General features: G+C 37.3%; 1 protein-coding gene across 1 annotated transcript in view; it reads left to right on the plus strand.

The window, feature by feature from the left end:
• The first annotated feature begins 814 nt into the window (after positions 1-814).
• LOC143363184 (potassium channel subfamily K member 6-like) overlaps positions 815-26,108 on the plus strand; it is a 157,448-nt gene continuing 132,154 nt past the window's right edge. The window contains exons 1-2 of the mRNA XM_076803782.1: positions 815-2,450; positions 9,967-10,252. Of these exons, the coding sequence (XP_076659897.1) occupies positions 2,091-2,450; positions 9,967-10,252 (646 nt within the window). The 5' untranslated portion in view covers positions 815-2,090. The remainder of the gene's footprint in view (positions 2,451-9,966; positions 10,253-26,108) is intronic.

A 26,108-nucleotide genomic window follows, 5' to 3' on the forward strand; every position in this document is an offset into this window, starting at 1 on the left:
AAGTAAACGTGAAATCCAATCGACCAATCCTATTTTCTCGTTTCTGTTTGCAGATTACCTCGATCGAGCGGAAGGAAAACGACGGGGCAGCTCGCGCGTCGCCTCGCTCTGCCTCGCTCTGCCTCGCTCTGCCTCGCCCCTGTCTCGCGTCGCATAGCGGCTTTGCTGATTTATTCGCCGAGCGTACGGAATGAAAACAGCGTGGCACGGCATGAAAGGCGCAGGCAAATTACTGGATCAAGTCTGACCGTGTTAATCGGCTTTTCGCAGCGAGTTCTCACCTGGAGGTAGAACGAGTCCGCATTAAATTGGGATTGCCAGGTCGACGAACAAAGCGGAAACGAAGGGAAAAACGACGCTGAGAAAGGCGATGGGAGAAACGGAGAAGGTTCGAGCGATGAGCGGAACCACGCAGTCGCGACTTGCATCGGGAATACTTATTCTGGAAATCCGGTTTGTCGGAATGAAGCCTTGAAATTGCCATCCACTTCTTTGTCGGTTGCGTTCTCCGACTGCACCCTTCTACTCCTCTTCTTCTTCTTCTTCTTCTACTTCTTCTTCTTCTTCTTCTTCTTCGTCTTCGTCTTCGCGACTCCAGCTCTCGCGGCGACGACGCTACTCTTAACTCTGCGCGTACCACGAAGGATAGACGGGATAGCAGGAACCGTCGCGGTGGCTTTACATTCATCTGCTACGAAAGAAAGTTTAAGCGACTTATGGAGACACTCTTGAAATTCACTCCGCGCTGTTCCTTAAGTTTCTATTTTCCTGCCAACAGAGGGAAAGAGACCTTGTACTAGAAGTGCTGGTTGTCGCGGTGATGCGACTTTCCCTGCTATCGCCGCGTCGAATTTGATTGATCGATACGCGTGCATCCACGGCAAGGAAACTTTCAGCCAACGGTTTCGGACTAGAATTGCACGGGGACACGTTCGACGATATAATAGCTATACGCTCGATCAAGGAACGTCGCTGTAAAATATAAATCTCCTCCGTCGGAACGAATCCGCCCGATCGGAGAGATGCGATCGCCGATGCGCCTCGTTCGAACTTACCGGGGGACATTATGCCCGGCGTAATGGTGGATTCTTTAATAAAACTCAACATTACTCTGCCGCGGACGTACATAAACATTTCTTAAACGTATGCGTCCCTTAGCGGGGTAATATTCTAGGTAAGAGAGGACCGGTGTCCATAGAGACTCTCCGCCTCGCCCTGAAGAGAAACTAATATCCTAGCAAATATCTCAAACATCGATTTTATCTATAGAATTCTGGAACGCGTTCCACGGAGGACGGCATGGCAGTCCCCTAGAAAAATGACGGGAGCGCCCGCCCCGCTCGCGATCGAACCTCCGATCCTGGGAAATCCTCTCGCGATCCCGGACCCGTTGAACGACCATTTTCTACGAGGATAATAAAAATCGACAGTGACTGCGATCGAGGTGTCGATACCCTGACAACGGCCCTCTGTCTTCGCGCGGCGAAATTTCCGTCGAAAATGTTAGACCGTTCCGGCGCGTTCGACATTCCTGTGTAAACCGTTCGTAATTTGTCACGGCTGGCCTCGTCCAATGGAGTGTTTCGAACCGAGACTTGCCTGCACTGGAAAATCTGATAACTCGGCAGATCATGCGAACGGGTCCCGACCGGCGCGAATAGACTCGCGCAGATCTCGACGATGGTCACGAAGAAAACTGTTGAGGAAAGAACTGTCCGCCGCCGACGTTGACGTACCGACACGATTAATATTCGCCACCGGGAGCTGAGTGAACAATGAATAATAGTGGAACGGGGGCGGGAACTGGAGAAGGTGCTTAGGAACATTTCAGCTTGGGAAAGTTCGATTTCCGGTAGCGTGCCGTCTGATTAACGCGAGGCTAGCCGTACAGGAGGGCTGCGAACAGGTTAGAGATCCACGCTTGTCTGCGTATTTTTCTTCTTTTTGGGCCTTTTTGTCGATAACCGGCCGATATCAGCGAGGTGAGCCGAGAAATGCGAACGACAGACCGCGCTGAGATACCAATCAAGTTTGACAAATGTGAGTTAGAGGACAGAACCAGGTGATACGACAGGACGGGAAAAAAGAGGATGGAGAAGGACAACGCGAGACATTACAGGGCTTACGAGGGCTTCAAGCCCGCGAATAATGGCAATACGTCGTCCTTGAAGAGATCCACGTCGGACCGCTCGAAAACACATCCATCGAGACAAGTGAAGTGTCTCTGCTTCGGCGGAGTGCCGGACAAGGCTAGCCAGCACTCCTTCCTGAAAGGTTTTATTATAAACCTAGGGATATGTGCCCTCCTCGTGGGTTACGCTCTGCTAGGTAGCTTTATCTTCCTTGCCATTGAAAGCGGTGCCGAGGTTGGGATACAACAAAGGACACTTGCTACCACAATAGCGGGCGGACAACCTACCAGACGAAACTCAACAGCTTGGCTGACACAGGTGAGTGGTACACCTGCTGGTTCTTACTCCGAAATTTTCTTTTCCCATTTCCTTCTGTGTCACCGGTTGGTGTAAAGGGTCATCAAATAAGAGCTGTATAAGGTGTCGATGTATCGAATCGTTGCATGTATCCCTCAAAACGGTACAATTTTACTTATTACGTTATAAATGTTACATACTATCGTATTTTAATACCATATTTTAAATATGGAAATAAAAAATTATTCAGTTCCTAACAACATCTAAAATAAAATACAACGTAATCATGTAAAATACTTTTCTGATCTATATTTGTAATAAAAACAATTGCAGCAGATTATTAATAATTAAATAATTCAAAATATTATTGTCGATGTTATGAAAAATTATTGTGCCTTTAGCGTAAAAATAATTACGTTGAATTGTAACTTTATTTTATTTACAGATCCATGAACTGAAAATTTTCTCAATTTTATGTTAAATGAAATTGGTCGCTTTTTGTTGCATTCGCAGCGTATATTTGTTGTAACTTGTTGCAAATGAGTGTTTATATTTCGCTTAATAATTATAAATTTTATCTGAACGTACTTCATAAATTTTTGACAGCTTTCCTGTAAAAAATAATATTGCAGCAGAGATTTTGAATCACGGGTTTCCTGCAAATACACCACGTCTAAATACCGAATTTTTAAAACGAAATGTAGCATTACGTGTTAATTGAAAGAATGGAACTGAAGAGTTGATATTTAAAAAAAATATTAATAAATTGATGATTGCTTTTGTTCCTTTGCTAAATATAAAATATCCTACTATTCTCCAATGCATGGAAATTATAGAACGGTATGAAGTAGTATGACAACGTATTAAACTTTTCTATATTATACTTTTTAATACTGTGAATAAATAATACGTATTCCTCCAAAATTTGCACAAAATTTGTTCTATGCTTAATTTTTTCGTCCTCATTTTATGAAAAACCAATGGATTATTTCGTAACAGTTTTATATATTTTTTATGTAGGATACGCTACGATTTAGTAAAATCTTATAACCAGAAAGTCTGGATGAACATAGTTTTCCTATCTAATAAATCAGTAATTACTGTAAATCTAAATCTACTTCGTCGTACTATCAACTTTCAATTAGAATTTTTCAATTGTCCAATTGCTATAGTTTGGTCGAAGAATCCTGCCACTAATATGATTTGTAAATAAGCTTTTTTATTCAATACCACTCGTTAGTAACTGGTAAGATTAATCAAATGAAATACAACTGAAAGAAAACAATTTTTGGGTGCATTTTCAGTAATTAATTAGAAAGAAATATACGTCCATATAAAAAAAGTGTATGCAAGTAATAGTTTGGGTATACAATTGTTAACACTGAAATAAAAACGAGAAGATTGTGTACGTGAATGTACACACATAGTTCGGTTATTAATTGCATACACAGAAGTAATCCAATCATAGGGAAGAATATTTCGCTCGCAATTTGCAATAATGTCTATTAACGTTTTCCACAAACGCATGAATACCAGAAATGTACATTTGCTGCGCAATTAATTCGCTTTAAATTCCCTATATTTGCAGTAACAAATGCGATGTTTCTATAATCTTATTTTCATTTCAATGAGGGGTCAAAATGAAAATGAAGCAAACATGTCAACATCAGAGTAATCCAATTTCAATTGCTGGCATAAACAACTAATTTGGTTTGCATTGTTTGGCGTGCGCGCGTGTATACGTATTCTTTGAACTGGAGCAATTATTTCGGAATATAAAATTATTCAATGGGGAAACGTTTCATTAAATAGAAACGAGGTAACACGCAATAATTCCCAAAAAGACCATTTGCGAAGAAAAGTTAGAATATAAATACAGTTTAAAACTATTAAATTAGTGCGTTTTATCAAACTGAAAATATTTACTTTTTATTGAATTGAACAATGGAACAGTGATCGGAGGAATAAGGGAAATTCGAGAAATTGGGTGCAGAAACAAATTTTAAAGCTGCAGTTTCTAGTCAAATTTTTGCCCATCACATTGTTATATTATCGTTATTATATTGTTATTTCCGATAAGATCGGATAAGATCGCAAATATTTGTGTTCCTTACGTCGAAGAAAGAACAATAATCGCAAAAGTCAGATGTTGCTAAAGTATGAAAATTAACCCTTATGTCAAGAACCAAAATGTATGATGATGTTCAATGGTGTTGCATTTGAAAGTTTCAACGAATACGCCCCAAATATAAGTTAATCTGTGTTCACTCAACAACATAAAAACCTGTAATAGTCTTACTATTGGTAAACAAAAACATTAAAAAAGTTTTAAAAAGAATCTGAAAGTAATTTCCCGGGTACCCAGTTATTGGCGTAAGGGTTAAATAAAATATAATCGAAATCAAAGAAATTTTCAGCAAAACATAATCTTTTTGCCAATTGCGTATCGCCTTCATTTCATTATTACGTTTTCACTCGCATCGACATAAATGGATCTCGATTTATCATACTATATTTATTATTACTCCTTTTTTCTATCTTCAGTGATCTCCCATTGAAGTCGAAGACAATCGAATTATCTGCGCATTTTCCCGTTAAAGTTCGTTTCAACGAAGTTTTATCGATCTAGCGTCCCATTCACTTTCTTCCTCCCTTAAGGGGGCTGGCAGGCATTTGGCCTTGACGGGCACGCTATGTTACGCTGTGCCTTTTTTCTAGTCATTTTACGTCTTAAGTAAGTAAGTAATCAATTAAAAATGCATACCACCGTGTTTGTATATGTCTTTGCTACGTCTGTCCAGAGCCTTTTTTTCGATACGAACACTAAACCTCTCGAAATTAAGAGAATCTCTCTGCAATATACGTATATGAACTTGCAAGGGTCAAAATCTTGACAAATTGACGCTTCAATATTGCAATGAGCAGTTTAAAAGTGGTCACTTGTGTTTCCTAAAAGTCCAATCTACGTCTGTCCAGAGCCCAAATTGCGAATTTCTACCTCATCGCGGAGTAATTTGTAATATTCGGCAGAAAACTCGCTTTCTGAAGCAAGTATGACGTCACAAGATGGCTGCCGCAGAGAGATTCTCTCCATTTCGAGAGATTTAGTGTTCGTATCGAAAAAAAGGCTCTGGACAGACGTAGCAAAGACATGTACAAACACGGTGGTATGCATTTTTAATTGATTACTTACTTATTTAAGACGTAAAATGTCTAGAACAAAATGCACAGCGTAACATAGCGTGCCAGTCAAGGCCAAATGCCTGCCGGCCCCCTTAAAGTCAAACCCGTCCTGCAGGGACCCGTATGCTGCAAAAATATATCCACTTTCACGATGTTATTCACTGTCACTAGTCTTAAATTTCGTGGCCCCTGACGATGGCACTCCTTTAAACTTTTATGCCCTACGTTAGAGACACAAGTTTAAGCCGAATTGACAACACATACAGTGACGAGCAAAAGTGTAAACACACTTCGTTGGTTTTACATAAAACGTGATAATACAACCTATTTTTCAATTGAATGATAAGGCTTAGGTAATAATAATTATATGGTTAATGTGATAAACAAAATATAACAGTTTATGTTAGACAATATTAACAATACATATAATATTTTACAAAAATAAGGATTTGAAGCAATGTTTACAGTTTTGCACGTTTCATCAGAAACAGTCAAGATAGTACACAAATGCTAGGGAAATGAAATTGTCGACAAACACTGATAGCCAACTATAGTAAGACACGTTTAGACTGGTGTTTACACAGTTTTTCTCCTATTTGAAAGTTAGTTGACACGCCTAAGGCAAGATGAAAGCACTTAGTGCAGATAAAAGAAACAGTATCATTGCATTTTGCGATACAAGTTTTTCACTAAGGCAAATTGCAGTGAAATGTGGTGTAAGTCATACGATGGTTGCAAGAATAAAGAAAACCTATGGTAGTGTGTCAACTTCTTCAAGAAAGGGTAGGCCGCAACTTGTTTCTGACAGAGCTGCACGTGAAATTGCGCATCGTTTTCTCCTAACAAATTATGATTAACAACGAAGTTCTAATCACAAAGAATATATATCTAAGCCACAAGCTATAAGCATTTAGAAAAGTAAATAAACAGCTTTACCAGAGAACAAAACACAATAGGCTTTGCTGTTACCTCAAATAGTTTATAAACCAACTAGGTTCCAAGTTGATATACATATGTTTATGGGTTCATTTGTATGAAAATAAAGGAACAATGTGTAAGTTATTAAAAATTTAAAAGAGAATATATAGTTTTAATAATATATTTTTGAGATATAAAATATATGAAATCAAATCCTAAGATTATTAGATGTAAATATGAAAAAATAACACGCCTTCTACTTTTAAATACAAAACTCGTACTGAAATTCCTATAGCTGAACTGCACATGTTCATGCAAAATAACAGTCTTCTTCATTAATTGTAAGAAGCAGGAGTGAAATAAAGGTGTTTCTTATTTTACTAATTATAATAAATTGAAAATAATGTAGGATTATACCCTTCTTTTTTATGTATTCACTACTCTGTATTTTATTTACGTTTCTGCTATAAATGCATAAAATCCGCAGTCTATCTATGTATAACTTCACAACAATGTTCGTACTTCTCAACTTTTTATTCTTATTATTTCAAATTTTGATTCTGCTTCTTATACACCGATTTGAAATTGGTCACGTAATTTCCAGACACTGAAATAATTCTTTGCTGAACAATTGAAGTGCTCAGGGCAATAAACGGTCAGCTCGATTTCGACGTGACTGCCCACTTAGATCAATCGTTCGGAGTAACAAATAGTCTGAGCGACTGTAAACATTCGGGGCAACAAACAGTTACAAACATCTCATGATATGACCGTTTGTTGCACCGAATTATCGAAAGAATTTGTTCTTTTACCATCACGTCGAAATCGAGCTAACCATTTGTTGCCCTGAGATCTTCAATTGCTGGTATATAAACTATTTGTTAGGATTAGGGATCAAGAATGCACAGTGACGAGAACACTTGTGTGTTAGAAAAACCTTTAATTAGATATAATTTTGAACCCGACGCGGTCAAGCGGACGCGCTAACATAACGCGATGCTCTCGCAGAGTAGTGGGAGGACGCGACGAAAACGCGGGAAGACCGCTCGACGCGGCAGTTATACCAACTCAAACGCAATGCGATGGTTGCATTCGGTGATTGGTGCTGACGTCGTACCAACACAATCATAATTTGACAAAAAAAATTGATCAACGATCCACCTGAAATCATATTAAAGCGTTATCGAAGGCTGTACTTTCAGAACTCTTCGTTAGTTTGTGGCTTTAATATTTGTACATCATGTAGCAGAGAGGGGAATTATAGTCTTTTCGTCAAAAAGTTTGCGAATTCAAACGACACTATGGAGATGGAAAAATTTTTGTCATGCCTGAACCCAAGAACTGAAGCTTCTCTTTTAAAATGGTCCCTCAATTACTGTATGACGTTTTCAACCGTTCTATTGAGCTTTCAAAAATATATGTACATACAGGGTGTTAAAAAAACCATTCAATATTTATTTGGTATATAGAACACATTGTGCTGAGTAAAAAAGCCTTAGGAAACATAGGTCGATAGGTCAACACAAGGAAGAAAGTAACAAGGAAGTTACAAGGAAGTAAGTAAGCTGATCATAATGCTAGCAAACAAAAATATTCATGTCTCAGAAACGGTTCACCCTTTGACCTATGTTTACTAAGGCTCTTTTACTCAGCACAGTGTGTTCTATACCCTATAAATATAGTCCCACTTTGTACAATACTTTTTTTCGCAGAATTTCATAATTTATCCGAATTTGAGAAAAAATATTAGACATTTCATTCAAAAAATTGAAGGTGATTCTCATATCTCGATAAAAAAGCAAAGTAATAAAATCAGATTAGAACACTGTATGTCCCTCAAAAAACCATGCAACTTTTGTTCGCAACATTTTTTCGTACAACAAATACGCAAATGCAATATCTGCCGCAATGTTCTTTAAAACAACACTGCGGTGTTCGCAGTCTAAAATGAAATATAGAAGGCATTTTTGCAGCCAGCTCTAATGCTTTTTTAGCATTTCTTCCTCTTTATACTTTTATATCGTTCTTTATTTTCACAAGTATAATTGAGTTTCTACCTGTACCTCTACAGTGTGCATTGCACCCAAGTGGAGATTAAAATTCAATGGTCATGAACAGTTCTTATTTTTGTTAGAAATTTAATTCTTCAAGACGTACTGCTCTCAAAATTTTACCTACAGTAAAATGCTCTACATTTTCGAAAATTGTGGCAGTCGTTTTATGTCGTAGAATAAAATTTTGTTCATTACAAAACCGTGTAGGTATCAGACAGGACGGCACATGGCACCTAGCTATTTTCGTAAAATACGGTTTTTAATATGAAATAAACAAATTATTAAAATAGGTAAAAATGCTACTTTCTACGACTCTGATTTTAAAAAATGTTACTTCTTCATAAAGTTTGTTGATAATGAAATAATTTTCTTTAATAAGTTTATTTAGGAAAGTTTTATCAATATATTTGTGATATTTTTCTGATTGAAATGACACCAAACATGACACAATTTGGATTATATTTTCTTATATAATTGACGATACAGTAAAACCTCGATTATTACCGATCGATTAGTACCAGTCAGTGGAGTTGTACGTTCATTCTGTCAAATCTTTACTAATTTATACAATAAATTTTGTTGTGCACGAATCACTTCGGACTGAACTGTTTACATGTGTACCACGTGTCTGAATGATGGAGAATTCAAATATCATCAGTTCGGATAATCGAAGCTCTACTGAAACGTCAATTGAACAAGCGGATATGCTTCAAATTATAGCATGTTTGGACTCATTTTAATAAAAAAAATGTCGCGAATATATTGGTAAAAGATTCTTAATAAAATAATTAAAAAGTTTTGTCATTGGTAGAATGCGGATTTTATGCATTTATGACAAGAATGGGGTGGAATATAAAGTGATAAATACATGAGAAGAATTTACGGATATTGTTACATCACTTCTGACCTATTAAAACTATTAAAAATGGAAATAAGTTTCTATTACTAAGATCAGCAGTCTAGTCATTAGACTAATTTTGTAGGACATTCACACTACGAAGCCTATTTCATTTATTGTAAGAACAGGGAACTTTATAAATAAACCTCATTGAGAACTAAAATTAAGTTAACCCTTCGCACTCGAGTGGCGACTCTGAGTTGCCGCTAAAAATGGGCATATAATTATTCAAAATATTTCTTACATCATTAAATTCCTATTTTATAAACTACTAAACATTTCAGTATTGTGCGTGTAAATTGGATCAGTGCCGTACGAATAAAATGAACAAAATCGTGTAAAATGGAAATATTCTGGGTCGGAAGAAAAATTTGGTTTTGGAATTAAAATAGCTCCGAGCGCGATGGGTTAGGAATTAGATTTAAAATACGTTCGGTTGGATTTAAGTGTGCAATATTTCAACGGGACGTTTTCTCGTGTTAAGGTTAATTACGAGGCCAGAGCAAAGACCGTGGAGAACATTTGGATAATCACGGAGAGCCTGAACGTTCTTTACCGTGAGAATTGGACTAGGCTGGCCGCGCAGGAGATCGCACGTTTTCAGGAACAACTAGTGAAGAGGATCACCGAGGACATGAAGGCGACCCAGAACGTCGGGACCTACGTTGGAAGTTCCGCCAGCGATCCTGTGACCGAGCGACGTGCCCCAGAGTACGAATGGAACTTCGCCAAAGCATTCTTGTATTCTCTCACGGTGGCGACTTCGATCGGTAAGTACTTAACTGCATTAACGTGATATTAGGTGTCACGGCGGACGTCGTCCTCATTGAATTCGTGACTCGATTACTGTAACTTCGGTATCAGCAACTGCTCCAAAACCGGGGCTGCTTATGTTGTTGATTGACTATGGTCACAATAATTTCTTGTTCTTCGAAAAACGGTTTTGAAATACTTAGTAAAATTTTATTGCCGCGGTAATGGGTCTCCTTTGAATTAGTAAGTCACTTCTATGATAATTGTAGGGTATTCCCACCATTGTGGTTTACATGGATTTTAGGATAAATTAATTGAAGGAGAAAGCCGAAAATAATTTCGTTGGCAAGGCTGTTTCATCGCTATGGCATGTGATAAATGAACTATATTTGCCACCGAATTGTCAAACATATGATGTTCTATATACTAATTACTGACATCAAATACATGCTAGGTAGGAATGAAGAGAACTAGATAGAAAATAAGAAATAACACTTAATGGGGACTTTATAAAACACTTAATAAAACACGTAACACAAATAAACCTTAATACTTAATTAATTAATTAATTAATTAATTAATTTATATTAGATTTTCTATCTTGTTATCAAATTTCGAAACTTTAACGTTGAGGATAGGTTACATTTGTAATTTAAGCACATAGATATTTAAGAAATAAAGTATAATTTTTACATTACTTTACAAACATTTTTAACTACAATATTCAATAAAATCTAATGTTTCTAATATTAGTAATATTAGTAATTCAAAGCGAACAGAAATTTAAAACAAATATATATATATATACTTATAAACAAAAGTCGTGAAATATACTTTCTCGCTTCTTCTTTTCATTTGTCCTCGCTAGGAGCTATATATTTTGTTTACCTCGCACTCGTGCGTCCACTTTCGTTATTAATCACTGTTAAAGCAAGTCAGTTGTATAAAACCAACTAAGATACATTAAGTGGTGCAATAAAAAATATGTTTCCATTTTTAAAAAAGAGTGAATGACCTTAATATGTTCTCTGCACGTCCACCTACAAAAAAAATCTGTTATTGTCAGAATGTGCCCCTCTTGATACCATTCAACTCTACGTGAACGATTTTCCGCTACGAATAATAAATAGTCATGTAAATGGAAATGATAATATGTGGTAATCCACCCTGTGTATAAAATTCAAGAATCATATTTTATATATAAAATCACTGAACCGTAAATTCCACGGAAAACAAATCTTGTAGTCTGATCCATAGGAAGCAAATACGCAAAGTAATTGAACCCGGGGAGCGGAATGAATTCGACTATCTCCTTAAAAATATTACCATTATTCGAGCCAAATCACAATGGGTTAATGCAATTTGTGCTGGCATGCAATCAGCGAAATAACCATTCAACGTAAGAATGGTGAGTTTATCATCAATATTTTCTCGTGGGCTGTGCCGCTTCATACAGGCGGAAACCAGGCCAAGAAAATTGTAAACGTTACAGCGCGATGTAATTAGTAGGTCGATAGACCAACGCGACTGGTAAACTATGAGGAGCCCGTTCAGAAACGAATAATTACTGGAGGCAAATACTATAACATTTCTAGACGGTGGCAGTGAAGCAGCCAGTAACACAAGATAGCGATAATGGTACCACGGCGGGAGGGGGGGTGGTGGTGGTGGTGGTGGTGGTGGTGGTGGTAGCGAAAGATACTTATCTCCTCTGATTTCAACGCCGGGTTTTCGCCCGTTTTACCCGGGGTACATTATTTAACCGGTTAGACGCCAAGTTCTTACAGGCGTGTAATCTCGTCGCCAAACTCTAGTATTTCGCCTCCATGATTTTTGCCGACCGATTGAAAATTTCTCGCCCGCTCGAAATTAACTTGCACAATTTGCTGCGACGTTCTTTCGCTGCGCCAGCGTTTCGTCGATGGTATTTATTTCAAGGCAGACTAGAAATTTATAGTCTTCTATAAACACGTAAAACATTGGCCAATTTGTCATCCAATTACCCCCTTTTTGTCGAAAGAACGCGTGTTTACTCGTCCTCTCATTGCTCGCTGACTTTCCCTTTTGTAATTTGAGCGTTTGCATTATTTTATAAAATGTAAGTATTTATAAATAATTCATTACTGCTTTAAAATAAAATTTCAGTTTGTAAGAATTGTGATCGTTACTATTGAAACTTTATTTTGCCCGCCAGTGTATAACTTGGTACAATAGGAGGGATGCCTGACTAATGGTAAATTATGCCACTACCGAAGGAGCTACTATAAACAAGTACAATTCGTAAGGTGCCCTATAGGCAATACAATTTTTAACAATAGAATCACAGAATCCATTTGGGTTATCAAGGAGGATTTACGTAAATTTTAATCAGCGAAATGTGTATTATTTATACTTTTTTATTTCGAATATTTCTATATTATATGCGTTTGTATACGTATTTCAGTAAATATAGGCAGAAAATGTTCGTAAATCCAATGTTAAATTTATAAATTTATCGCTATTAAGCCTTCGCATGACACGTGACAAAGGCATTATAATGCCTGCCTTCCTATTGTTTATAAATAGCATTACTTGCGCACAGACACATACGCTATATGAAAAGTCTGGAACAAAATATATTAATTACAGTAGTACTCATTTTAATCAATATGTTGATTTATCAGCTAGGAGTTGAAACACCATTTCACACGTAACATATGTAATTTTATTGACGAAAATCTGTCATTGGTAGTGTGAATAATATGATTCTTTAAATGTGAGTGCAAGTATCCAACAACTCATCATTTTTGTAATTTGATTTTTGAGTGAAGATGCCCAACATACACTAACAAATGCAACAATTTATCAACTTATTTCTATTATATTTATCCTTTACTGTTTTGATGTCTTTCGGAAAATGATATTCAACTAATCCTTCAACAAATTTTCAATAAAATTGATTAACTCTTTCATTGCAACAGATATTGCAAAAAAGAATTCTTACAACTTATGTTTTTTCCTTATATTTAATGGAAATTATAATTTCGTTGGGTGCAGAAATCGTATATCACGCTTAACTTGTCTCACGAATAGGAATTATGAAAAATTTACAGGTACGATCACCGCAAAATACTAACAATAGTTTTGTTGAGAAGAAAGCTTGTATAGGAAAGGTTACATCGCTTTATAATGTGGCCTGCAGTATTGTTAAACAAATATTTGCACATTAATACTTCCCAAAATACTTAACAAAAATAAAAAGATTTCATTGTAGCTATATTTGCATACAAAAATGAATTGTTTAAATATAAATTCGTCAAATTATGCTAGTAGCTCTAATAGTTTTATTACTGTTTGATTGCGGAACTTTATGCCAAATTAAATTTGACAGAATCAATTACGAGAAAAGGGGGTCTCATAAAAATTTATACTTTCTGTTAATAATTTTAATCGGTTGTATATAATGTACCAGTCATATTAACACTTTCGTTACCATGGGCGAGATATCTCGCTATCACTATGTCGCGTGTACGACGCAACGGACGAGATATTTCGCGTCAAAACGGTCGTTTTATCGAAACACGAACTTATCAGTCAATAGTAGCCCTTGTTCTATTTTTCAACCATTTTTTAACCATGAACTTATAGATTTAATGATTATCAGAAGTAACAGATACTTGCGTCAGGAAGGTTTTTCCTATCTTGTTTTCACACGTAATGATATACAGGGTGAGTCACCTAACGTTTGTACCTCAAATATCTTTGTTGTTTCTTAAGGTATGTAAAATATGGTAAGGACAAAGTTGAATGGTACAATGGAGCTGACACGATGCCAAAAAAAAATTTTGTTTTTATGTCATTTTTTTAAAGATATCAAGGTCACCTTGACTTTTTTAAATGGAACCACCCGTTTGCGTTCGTGCGCGCGGTCGATCCATCGCTTGTCGGTTTTTCGACGTACATCAAAGGCCTCGTACAAACCTGAACGTTTCGACGAACATTGCGCCGAACATCGCGCCGAACGGCGCGCCGAACAGCGTCTGAAACGCAAAATCGCGCCGAAATGAATGTCGACTTTGCGTTTCGTTCGCTGTTCGGCGCGCTGTTCGGCGCAATGTTCGTCGAAATGTTCAGGTCTGTACCAGATTCTCTAGTATAAGATACCATATCAACGATACGCGAGATATCTCGTCCATAGCAGCACGAAACAGAAACTGCAACGCGAGATATCTCGTCCATGACGTTGAGTAACGACCGTTTTGACGCGAAATATATCGCCCGTAGCGTTATACACGCGACATAGTGGTAGCGAGATATCTCGTCCATGGTAACGAAAGGGTTAAATTCGGTTGAACTTCACCTTTTGGGACCAAAATTTTTTAACTTCCTTTCTATTATCCTGTAGATCTTGACTTGAAAATGCTAAAAATCGAAGTTTTAATGAGTCAAATTCACTAGTTCGAAAGTTATGCGTGTTTATTGGTCCCAAAGAGTGAAGTTTTTGTCATAAATGCATAAAATCCGCAGTTTATATGATCCCCCACTGTAAATGATAAAAGTTGCATCAGTCCTATCTAATTTTCTGAACTCAATTTAGAGAACGCTAAACAGTACATTGCTATGAATACGGTTGCATTACAGCAATAACAGAGCGTAGAGCACGTCCAGCACGTTCCACGATCAAATATGACTGTTGAGAAGTTTGTTAAACGTTACTATGCAATCCAAGACTCAAAGTAGCCTAAAGATGAGTGTGTTCCGCCATAGATAGTATGTCCTTGAATAAACACCGTGCTGAAACGGTAGACCAGACCGGGCCGAACAGTTTAAACAGACAATTAATCGGATGATTAAACATTCAAGTGCCGCGTGACGCTTCAAAGGTAAGTGGTCATCCCCTTCGTAAATACGAAATGAGACGACGAAGAATTTCACGCCCGGACGATCCCTGCCAAAACCTACTGGTTTCGCACATGCAGATATCGACCGATTTTCATTTGATGGCGGGTGGGAATGCACAATGGAAAAATAGCGTGGAAGCAACAAGAGTCAATGGTCGGCGGGGCCGGAAGGGTGAAACAGTGGTTGGGGAGGGGGAGGAAGGCTAGTATGGCCAGCATCAATTTTTAAGGCAAACAAAGTCCAACATTAACGTGTAATGGCCACCGACCTCGGCCGGACATCTGTTGTCCGCTTTAAATATCAGAACCCGCCTACCATCGACTCGGTGCTCGACAATTCCAAACCGGTCCGGCTTACCGATGTTCGAACCGAGTGACGTCACGTCCGATCGTTTACTCTGGTTATTACTGAAACAGATTGGAAGTTTATGCGTTTTGTGGATATTACAAAAAAAAAAGGGAGGAGAGGGCCAGAAAAAAATCGAAGTGAAACGAAATGGAGGAACGAATGGGAATACGAAGCAGCTTATCGAATTATCGTTGGAATATATATTTCGCTTACTCCTTTTCTGACTTTCTAATGCATCGGCGATTTATACTGCGGATATTCGGCTGGCTTACGCCACGGAAGCTCTTTACTCGCGCTTTGTATGCGTGAGGGTACGGTATATATGCAAATTCGCATGGTAGACTTCGACTTGGTTTAATGAGTGGAAGTCATAAAAATATGTCTTTCTCGTACAAACATATGTACGTACACTCGATCGCCAATACTCGAAAAAGGGTGAGGCTTATATTAATATGGGTTAGTGTGATTAAATGGTTACTGTAAGAAATCACTCTTGATAAATTAGTACAAAATTTCTGGAAGTTATTATTAGATTGTGGATCTTTATTCAGAATAAAAATTGCCCAGGCCAATTGTAGGAAAGTAAAGGTAAATTGGTAAATTTCAAAAAGTCAAAAATAATAGAAGAATTACTTGAAAATGATCTAATACCTTTTCAGGTTTGTACTCGACCAATTTGTCATAAATGCATAAAATCAGCGATCTAGTTATTATTGACTGTGTATAGCTCGAATTTTTCTTACAAATGTAAAAAAATCTATGTAAATTTTTTATGAATTTTCATATTTGTTTGTCTAGGAAAATAATTCGTCTGTATTACCTGTAATATAAGATTACACTGTCGAACACCAAAATCGTTTTGCAATACCTGTTAGGTGATTACACTTTGTCATCCTAAAACAATGAAATCAACAATTTGTTTATTTTATTAGGATTAAATTTTTATTGAATTGTCTTCAACTTGAAATTCTACTAACAATAAATCTCTACAAACTACATATTCTATAAATACACAAAATCTAATTAATTTAATCTAAAGGTTTATTTTTAGATGTAAAAAGAACACAAAGTTGAATAAAGTCTTTGTAATACATCACTTAAAAATGGTATATGCACTTTTATTTATTGATCAGCTGTGTACAGTTTGTGAGAATAATCTGACATAACAAATGCACATAGAGTTACAATAATTCGCCACTAATTCACCATTTCAGAGATCCAGTGTGTTCAATTCTTTTAAAATTTAAATAAATATCCAGTGTACAATATTAGTTGATTATAAAAAAGATAGATACCAAATTTAATTGATTGTAATTTTTTTTTTATTTTCTTTGTTTTTAGCATCAAGATCTCAAAAACATCGCTTCGTCATTCTATAGAATCATAGAACATGAATCATAGAAGCATAGAATCATTGTTAAATCTTTCTTTCTCTCATCGATACTTTCTTCACGATTTTCTTTCTCACTGTACTTTGAGATTTCTACCTTACCATTCTACTAATTTTCATTTTCTCTATTTTTCTCTATCGTCTAAGCCCTCCCTCAACTTTCTGTCGAACCTTTATTTTGTCTTAATCCCTTACCCAACTCCTCCAGTTTCTTTTACTTCCTTTCGCAGATGGAAAATGGCCAGTCACAAGATGGGACAAATTTAAACTCCGATTTAAACTTTAAGAAAAGCACCATTATCTTCACAAGAACTAGGTAGATGATTCAATTTAATTATAAAATGATACCAAATACATTTGAAGTTCTTACAAATGTACAATATTTTGTTCATTCATAGGATCCATACCAGGGTGGCTCTTATTTTCGACTTTTGAATTTTGTTTATGCTCCCCTCTCCCCAAGAGTGTACTAACTAATAAAAAAAAACTGTGCATAGTTTGAACACCTGCGAATAACGGGATAACGTGCCCCGGGCCATTAAACATTAAAATAATTAATTAAATGTTCATAAAATCGTTTTTCTCGAATATCTTGTATATATGTATAAAAAGTATTGACTGTATCGAAAACTAACTAACTTTTCAACGAACATTAACGAAAAATATGAATTTTTTTGAACTTGCGGAACTTACTTTGTTTTAATTGTATATTATTTTACAGGAAATTGCATATATTTCTTTTTTTTTAATTATATGTCACAAAAATGTTCAAGTTCCACTTTATCAAGGGTGAAGGTCTTATAAAGAGAACTACGTTTCAAAAAGCCCTCTAAAATGAACCGTTAAATAAATATAAGCGAATCCGTAGGATTTCCGGTTCGTAACATAAAATAATTTCTATTTACCGGTATCTTTCATAAAATATTCGACAAGAACGTATATTCTCCCAATAGTAAAATTTGTTAATTTGGTGAATCATCTTTGTTAAATCAGACATTTTCTCACCTTAAAAATTACTTTTTGTTATTATATCAGAGTAATTATTATATCGTGTAAAATCATATAATATGAATTTATAAATTATTTTCTGACTTTAACAGTGTTTGCACAATTATATTAAAATTTTATGTATACAGTATTTATATTTTTATAGTACAGTTGAAAAGGTGGTACTGTCTAAAATTTTTTAGCCTTGTTTTAAAAATTGCTATTTAGGAAAAATCACATCATATTTTTCACTACTTATCAAGTACAGCTTTCTTCAGGACATATTTTCATATGTAGATTATGTTATGAATGTTGAAAAGTATTTTGATGATACTTTTCAGGAATTTACAAAGTACAATAAACATTGAAAAGAATATCCAAAGACTATGTTAAAGTCATTCAAATAAGAATATTAAATTTTGTAATCATGAAACAACATATATAACTATAACTGGTATGCAAAATTTCCATTCTATATTTGCCTTGAGAAGAACCAACAAGAATAACAAAGTGTTGAAAAGCTAGAGGTCACTATATAATAAAAGAGGAAGCAAAATTAGCATAAAGAACATATTTACTTCATTCTTAAAACACATTTTTTCAGAAACTCTTAGCGTATACACTTAATGTTTACGGAGTATACAGTGCTTCCACTTTGACTAAGATTTTTCACATAGATTAATATAGGTAATATAGGTATATGTAAAAATTGTCATCACTTTAACAAAATTTTTAAGTGTAAATGTATTATATTCAAAGTTACGTTATACGTTATCTTGTGAATTAATATACAAATAGAATTCTATGTAACTCATGAATAAGGAATTTTTTAATTAACCTTTTAACTGGAAGTGACGAGTTAATTCGTCATTAAAGTTCGCCATCACCTTTCAGATTTTTTTCATTTTCTCTTTATTTAACGAATGTCTCTATGACGATGAGTCGTGTTATATCGGTATAAATAAATTATGTCTTTGTATGCATTCGGAATTGTATAGTCAGCCAGTAAAAAGGCTACAAATGAAAACAGTTATAAAACCGTTTAAACAATTCTTTAGTCGTCTTGTTATAAACAAATTTCATCGAATGCAATAAGTAAAACATAATGGTTATTTTATTTTAGATTCAGTACAATGCATTTATTTCAATGACACATTCGCTTCGAGAAATTATAATTGAATAAAGCTGTGCATTTCGCACAACACGATACAACCATTTCCAAGTTTGGGTCAATCACAACTGTGCGCGCGTTAACGTGAAAGCCAGACTAGAATTAATTTCAGGAACCATATCCACCAACCCGAATATGATTAAATGCTTCCACAAAAACAACGTACGCTTAGTTTCTCAGTGGTACTTTGTAATATGACAGCTGATGATTGATGAAATCAAATATCAAAAGCTACAAGGCGTTTATTGAATAACTTAACAAAACAACGTCAATACAAAATAAAATCATGTTGTCTCTATTTGAAGCTGTAAATATAATTACAACTGTACACGCAGAGTAATAATTATTTAACCAGATCAATTTTCCTTCTAAAGCGACTTTTCATTTATAACTAAAAAGATATAGCACTTCCACTAGTAAATAAAAATAATCTCATATTTCTAAAACATTTAGTTTTGTTGTATAGTTAATACTAATAAATCTTTATTAGTACTATTGCTTGGAAAATAATGTTTCACAAGTTCTATGTAAAATCATAAATATTTACCAGAACTGGAATACAAATTTTTAAATAAAAAAAAGATTATTGATATTGTATAAATGATTTTGTAACAATGATATCCCATAATTCTCATGAAGTACAAGCAATGCGCACAATTAAATATTAATGAATAACAAAGGCTTATTAAAAGCTACACACGTACAATAAAAGTGTATAAACTCGCTTTATGCAAAATTCGTGATTTGAATTAATTTTAAATTGACTTTGTCTACTAATCGAGTTTTTTAAAGGCTATATAAGGGACCACACGACAAAGTATTTCGCCAACACAGTCATTCAAAATGTCGTTTTAAAATCACAAAGAACTACTTTCTACGAAAATGAAAAATGTCTAGTTTCAGGAACATTTACATAGAAATGTAACTTGGATGAGTGAGTAAATGAATAACGCGAAGTTACTGGTACGAAGTAATTTGCATTAACGTGTCGCACTTAATTATATTCCCGGGCGCGGTTGAGTACGAGCGTTGTCGTGTTTTGTCTCGTCGGTAGCCTCTTCTAAATTAACTCTTAGTTTTCCAACTAAAAGTTCCCGACGACGAGCTACCCCCAGTCTCGTCTTCTTTATTCCGAGTAACGAACTTTTTAATTGGTTGCCTCTGTATTCGAAAAATTTGATCTGCTCGTATGTCGCGGCAACGAGTGTCTTTCTGGAATGTCATAAAGAACGGTATGAACGTGCTTCGGAAACGATGGTTACACGCGATTCGTGACGCTTGTGATTACCGTAGAAACTTTCCTCATAGATGTCATAATTAATAATTAATAATAATGTGTAACGGTACGCGTCTCGTACGGGAAGCGTAGCGAGGCGGGTAAGCCCTCCCCGGATTGGCTCAGCGGCCAGGGTTCTTTGGGGAGGGAGGAGAACAGGTGAATAAGTGAAATACCTGGTTGCGGTGAAAAACAAAAGAATATTTATTCAACTCGAGTAACTAGGTTCCTCCCGGATTGCCGGTGGGTCCGGTCCGGGTCGGTCCGACACTCGGATCCGCCTCTCGGCCGGCCTGGTACACGAAAGAAAAGAAAAGAAACTATAGGTGGACGCTCGGTGCGTGATGCAAAACAACTTACTGGTCTAAGCTTAATTACTAAACGAATTCTTAATCTACTCGTTACCCCTAATAACGAAGGAACCCTTAACCTATTCGTTAACCCCAAAGAACGGATGTTTCCTAAATCTAGACGCTAGTATTAACGCGGGAGCGGCGGAGCTCCGTATCGGTGGACGAGGTCGAACCTCGCGGCGGTTCCTGGAATTTCTCGGCGGAGCGCCGTCCGCCGGTGGACGGCGGCGGCAGGAAACGGAGCGGTATTCGGTGCGGTACGCGGTGTTCGGTGGCGCGCGGAGCGCGGGGCGAGCCGGGCTCGCCTAGTGTCGGTGCGAGAGAGACTCGGCGCGGCGGTCGGGTGTTCCCGTCGCGGGCCCGAATCCCCACGATTCCTTCTGGCGCGGTCGCCTCGGCGAGGTGATCGGGAATCGCCGCGGCCCAGCACGTGGTTGTGGATTGGCGACGTTCCTTACGTCGGCTGGGCTCGCGGGGCGCGGGGAGGATTCGCGGGATTCGCGGGACGCTCCGTTCGTCGTCCCCGGATGGCCGCGGCCCGAGTTCGTATGCACAGACGTATACCTAGTGCCTACGGCTCGATGCCGGCGTGGTCGGTTGGTGACTAGACTCCTGGAGCGCGAAGCGAAATCTCCGGTCAGGAACGCGGGGTGCAGGAACGGGCCCGAGGGGTGGGGATCACGGCCGGAGTGTCGAAACGACGGTGCACTGAAAAGTACAGGCCGTCGATCGACCGACCGCCTCCCAGAACCTACTCGCGGTCTCGGTTTTCGACGTAGGGGACGTATACTCACGTACGCTTCGGCCGATCCCGGCGCTTCTGCGTGTTCGTCCGGTGATACACCGAGGCTCGCACGTTTCTGCGCGGCTGCGAGAGGACCTGGGCTCGGGTGTTCGCCCGAGAGCTGCTCCAGGCCAACTCCGCTCTTGTGTGTGTTTTTTTTTTAGTTGTTTTTCACTTGCGTGTGGGGTTGTACAGTACCTGGGGAGAAGATTCCCTTTAACCTGTATTAGACGTGGAGGGATGAGGTGTTATGGGCGGCGTGTTGGATGGGGAGGGGTCTGTATGACCTTCATGACTGGATACTAGGATAAACTTTCAAAAACCTGTATACATGGTGGGGGGATGGTGGGGTTTGTTTAGGTTAAGGTTTATTTGGGGGTTTTGGGAGAGTGTGCTGAATCATTCTGGGGGTGGTGCTGTATCTGCGTGTTTTGAGGTAGAGGTTGTGTGGGTTGTGTTGGCTATGAGTGGGTTTGGGTGGTCGGGAGTGAAAGCTGTATGTAGGGAAGCGGTGATGTATTGTGAAATGGGGGGCATTTGAAATGTTTCGTGTAGGATGTGTGCCGGGGTTTCTTGGTCTGCGTTTAGTATTATTTTTAGGAATTTGTTCTGTCTTGTTTGGATTTTTTGGAGGTGTGTTTTGGCTGCTGTGATCCAGATTTGGTGTCCGTATATGAGGGCTGATCTGGCGCAGGTTTGGTATAGGAGTTTTTTGGTGTTTAATGTGAGAGGGCTTTTATGGGAGATGAGTGGGTATAGGAGTCTGAATAACGGGTTTGTTTTGTGGATTCGGTCCTGTATGGTTTTGGCCCAGTTGAGCTTTTGGTCTAGTGTGAGTCCGAGGTAGATTACTTGTTTGACCCACGGGATTGGGATTTGGTTGAGTGTGATTGGAGCCAGGGTAGGTTTTTTGCGGGAGGGGTGGAAGATGATAGCTTGAGTTTTTGTTTCGTTTAGTTGGAGTTTCCAGTCCTGGAAGTATTGTGAGATGGTGTTTAGGTGATCCTGTAGGTTTTTTGCGGCTTGTGTAGGTTGCCAGGAGGAGGAGTATATGGCTGTGTCAGTCTGTGTCAGTCTGTGTCACTCATGGCTGAGTGCCTTTTGGCCCATGGGCCCAGTTTCTTGGAGTCTTCCTCCCCAAGCTCCAGCTTGGGGAGCAGCTGATTACTGTGATCGGAGGGAATTGCAGGAGAGAGGTCCGCAGTAGGTGATGGTCGTTGTTGTCCGGGGGTGAAATTGGGTTTAACGTTACGGTGCGCGTGTGATTTTTCGCGGTGCGCGCGCGCGAAGTGGTTTACGGCGAAAGCCTGCGAATTTTTGCTCGAGGTGTCAGGTATAGACTTGTGTGCTCACGACGAGGGGTAGCGCGAGACTGAGAATGCCCCGATCTGATGTCCGCTCTTGTGTGGTTCCGTCGCGATCTTTATAGCCCGAGCGCGGACCTCGTGTGCTCGTTCGCGAATCTTCGGCACACGTCGATTGGTCCGCGCCCGGGCCGGTTTCGCGGATTGGCGCGCGGCTGGTCCTAGTCGTTGATTGGCGCGGGCCTGGTCGAAAACTCGATAGCAACGAGACGTACGTGTCTCGTTGCAAATGTATAATTCATTGACTCGACGAGTAGCTTTAAAAAATTGTGAACGCATTATTTTTTGGCGCAATCGACGAGAACCGATTCATTTATAATAAATGCAGATCGAATAAATTCGAGAGCAATATTTGTGTAGTTTTATCGAACAATTTTCAATATTATTTTGTATTGTAAGATTATCGTTGCTTTCAATTACGAATATTTACATATAACACTTTACATATAATACTTGTGGGACTCATTGAACGCATTTAGTATACACATCGACAATGTTCTCATCTGTTTATTTCTTATGACGGTTTTCATTCAGTCCCTTTATCGATCCACGGTACGCAAAACGAGCCGCACCCACGATCCGTCCAGGCAGAACGTTTGGTTTCTTATTTTACTTTAAATTATTGACAGTTTTTCTATATGTTGCAAGCAATTTTTGAGTCAATGTCACTATAGTAAATATCGTTTACGTAATATGATAAGAAAATGAGAAAATTGATTAAGAATATATAAATGGCAAAAGATTGTTATGAATCGTATTCCCAAAGCCTGGAGGATCACAATCTAGAATTCCTCTAAAACTAAATGCAAGTTTAGAAGAGAAACACAGTAATCTATAATACAGAATTTCCCTAATCACCTTGACGAAAGCCCCGCTCTCCTCGCAAGTCAAACGCCGCTCGGATATCGGTCGGATATTCCACAAGAATTTCCACGGAAATAAAAATTAATCGACAATCGGTAGAGATCGAGCTACCGAACGGAAATTCATGAAATTTCATTTGCCACAGGTTCCTAAATACTCGAGGGAGCCGAGATACCTTAGGAAAAGTTTCCCTAGAACCCGCAGCTGTTTGTATACCAAAGCCATTTGCAAATATCACGCGACACTTACGATAAATCTGGTCCGGCCCTCAGGCACATAATCCGGTTTACGTATCGCGAGAGACGAATCGTCTGTTTGTATTTCTCGATATGAGGTCGCATAAATATTTGGCCGATTGCCTCTCCGCGAGCCGGTATTACGTATTCAGAAAACAGTTCGAGTGTCTCTGCGCAAGGACCAAGGCCTGGGAAATACGGATCTCTAGGAACCAAACACAATTTTTATTCCCAAGGACGATGTACCTTGTATATCATCTACTCGACGCATTCTTCGAGTACGTCCAGTTTATCGTCTAGCACTTCCCAGAAGCGTTAATTCCAAATACGATTGGAGAAGTCTAGTTTGATGCTAGACTATGAAGCAATTTTCTAAAACTGAGACTTGGTACACTTGCTATCTAAATAAAGTAATCTAGTAAATATCTACAAGGAGGTTTGCAATTATTTACAATCTCCACCGATTTCAATGTCCTTCACGCATGTTGTTAAGATCGACACTATAAAAAATTTTTTTAATTATGCATGGTATCCCAGAAAGAGTATAGGAACAAGAAATAGGCGATTCCCGAGGTAATTTCTATATAAACATTATTTGGTTTAAAGCAATAAATAAATAATAATAATTATATAGTGGATCCAGAAAGTATTTGAACACTCACTTTCCGATTCTTGAGGAATAGTTGATATTTGAACTGTGATAATTTCCTTTAAAAAATAGTACAATAATATAATTTGGTTTAATTTTGAAGCTCAAAGCCTCTACTTTGTAAACCGCCACTCATTTTTTCTAGGATATTGTTGCATGATATAGCAGGTGAAAAACTGAGGGCACGTTTCTGATCGAAAGTGCTACAAATTGAAACGTCTATTAAAGAACCAAAATATTTATTTCTGAATGAGTCTATTACAGATTTGAAGATTGAATCTTCCCCTTTACTACGATTGCATAAAACTTTATCTACGATTTTATTTTTGCTGCTTTATAGTACAAAAATGTAAAACATCATTTGATGAGTTTATGCCGACGGTGTACGCATAATAAGTATAATGACTATAATAAAAGACTACGTAAACAAATTGCAACGCCACGACACACAGTGCGGACAAGTCGGCACATCTCACTACATTTTTATTTGACGATGCACGAAAATTTCCTTTGGCAGAATTGCATATTAGCAGGAAATTCATATTATTATTCATTTAAAAATCATTTAACAATTTTTTTATGCATAAAAATAATTTTTTTTCCAACTTATTAATTTTATTGTTAAATTTAATTTTTTGTGACTAATTACCATTACATATGCATTAGTAACCAAATTTAGATTTTTGTAAAAAAATTTGGCCATGGAGGCATTATCTAAAGTGCCAAAAATCGAAAAATATTATATTAACTGTAAATGAGTGTGCAATAATAATTCTATGTAATGGAAAGTGCTTACCAAGGAATATGCATTCTTCATACATTTAATAAAGTAGATTTATTTTTTGTACAAATTTTCAACGGTGGTTTTATTTGTTAATTGCATATAAAACTTCAAATTAACATAAAAGAAAAACGGCAAAATATATCCTGAGATTCATGCATATTCGGATACATTACTTATTATAGTTTAAGAATCTCATAGTTTTGTCTGCGACTTTTTGCGACTCTCAATTTTATAAACTTTTTAAGAAGTGTCCATACCTTTCCTTTAGGATCTATCGTGGAAAATTTGTTATTTCCTTTTTAAATGTATTAGTTATATTGTTAAATTTCATTTTCTGTGAATAATTAACAATAAGTATACATTTGTAAACAAATTTGGTTGTAAAAAATTTTGCCATTTGTTCGCCACAGTTACAGTGGGGAATTTACTGGGAAAGTTCAATATTCGTGTATATCACGATATGAAATACATTTCTTTTGCAAAACATGCGTATTAGGATGGAAATTGTTAATAATAATCATATAATAACCATTTTTATGCATAATACAATTTTGCAATAATTATATATCAATCATTTTTATATATTATTAATTTGTTTTTAATATACGTTTTATAACTATTGAAAAAGTAATAAGTATGTAAGGATAGATCGAGATGTGCAAGATCACGAGAGTCAATGATTTTGGGTCGCAATCAAAGTACTGAGAATGACTCGGATAGCGAATAGCGTTTTGTTAGGTTTATTCATTTTATTCACTAGTATTATAATTTGTTTAAGTTTATTAT

This window comes from Halictus rubicundus, unplaced genomic scaffold, assembly GCF_050948215.1.
Source record: "Halictus rubicundus isolate RS-2024b unplaced genomic scaffold, iyHalRubi1_principal scaffold0027, whole genome shotgun sequence".
NCBI classification, from domain to species: Eukaryota; Metazoa; Arthropoda; class Insecta; order Hymenoptera; family Halictidae; genus Halictus; species Halictus rubicundus.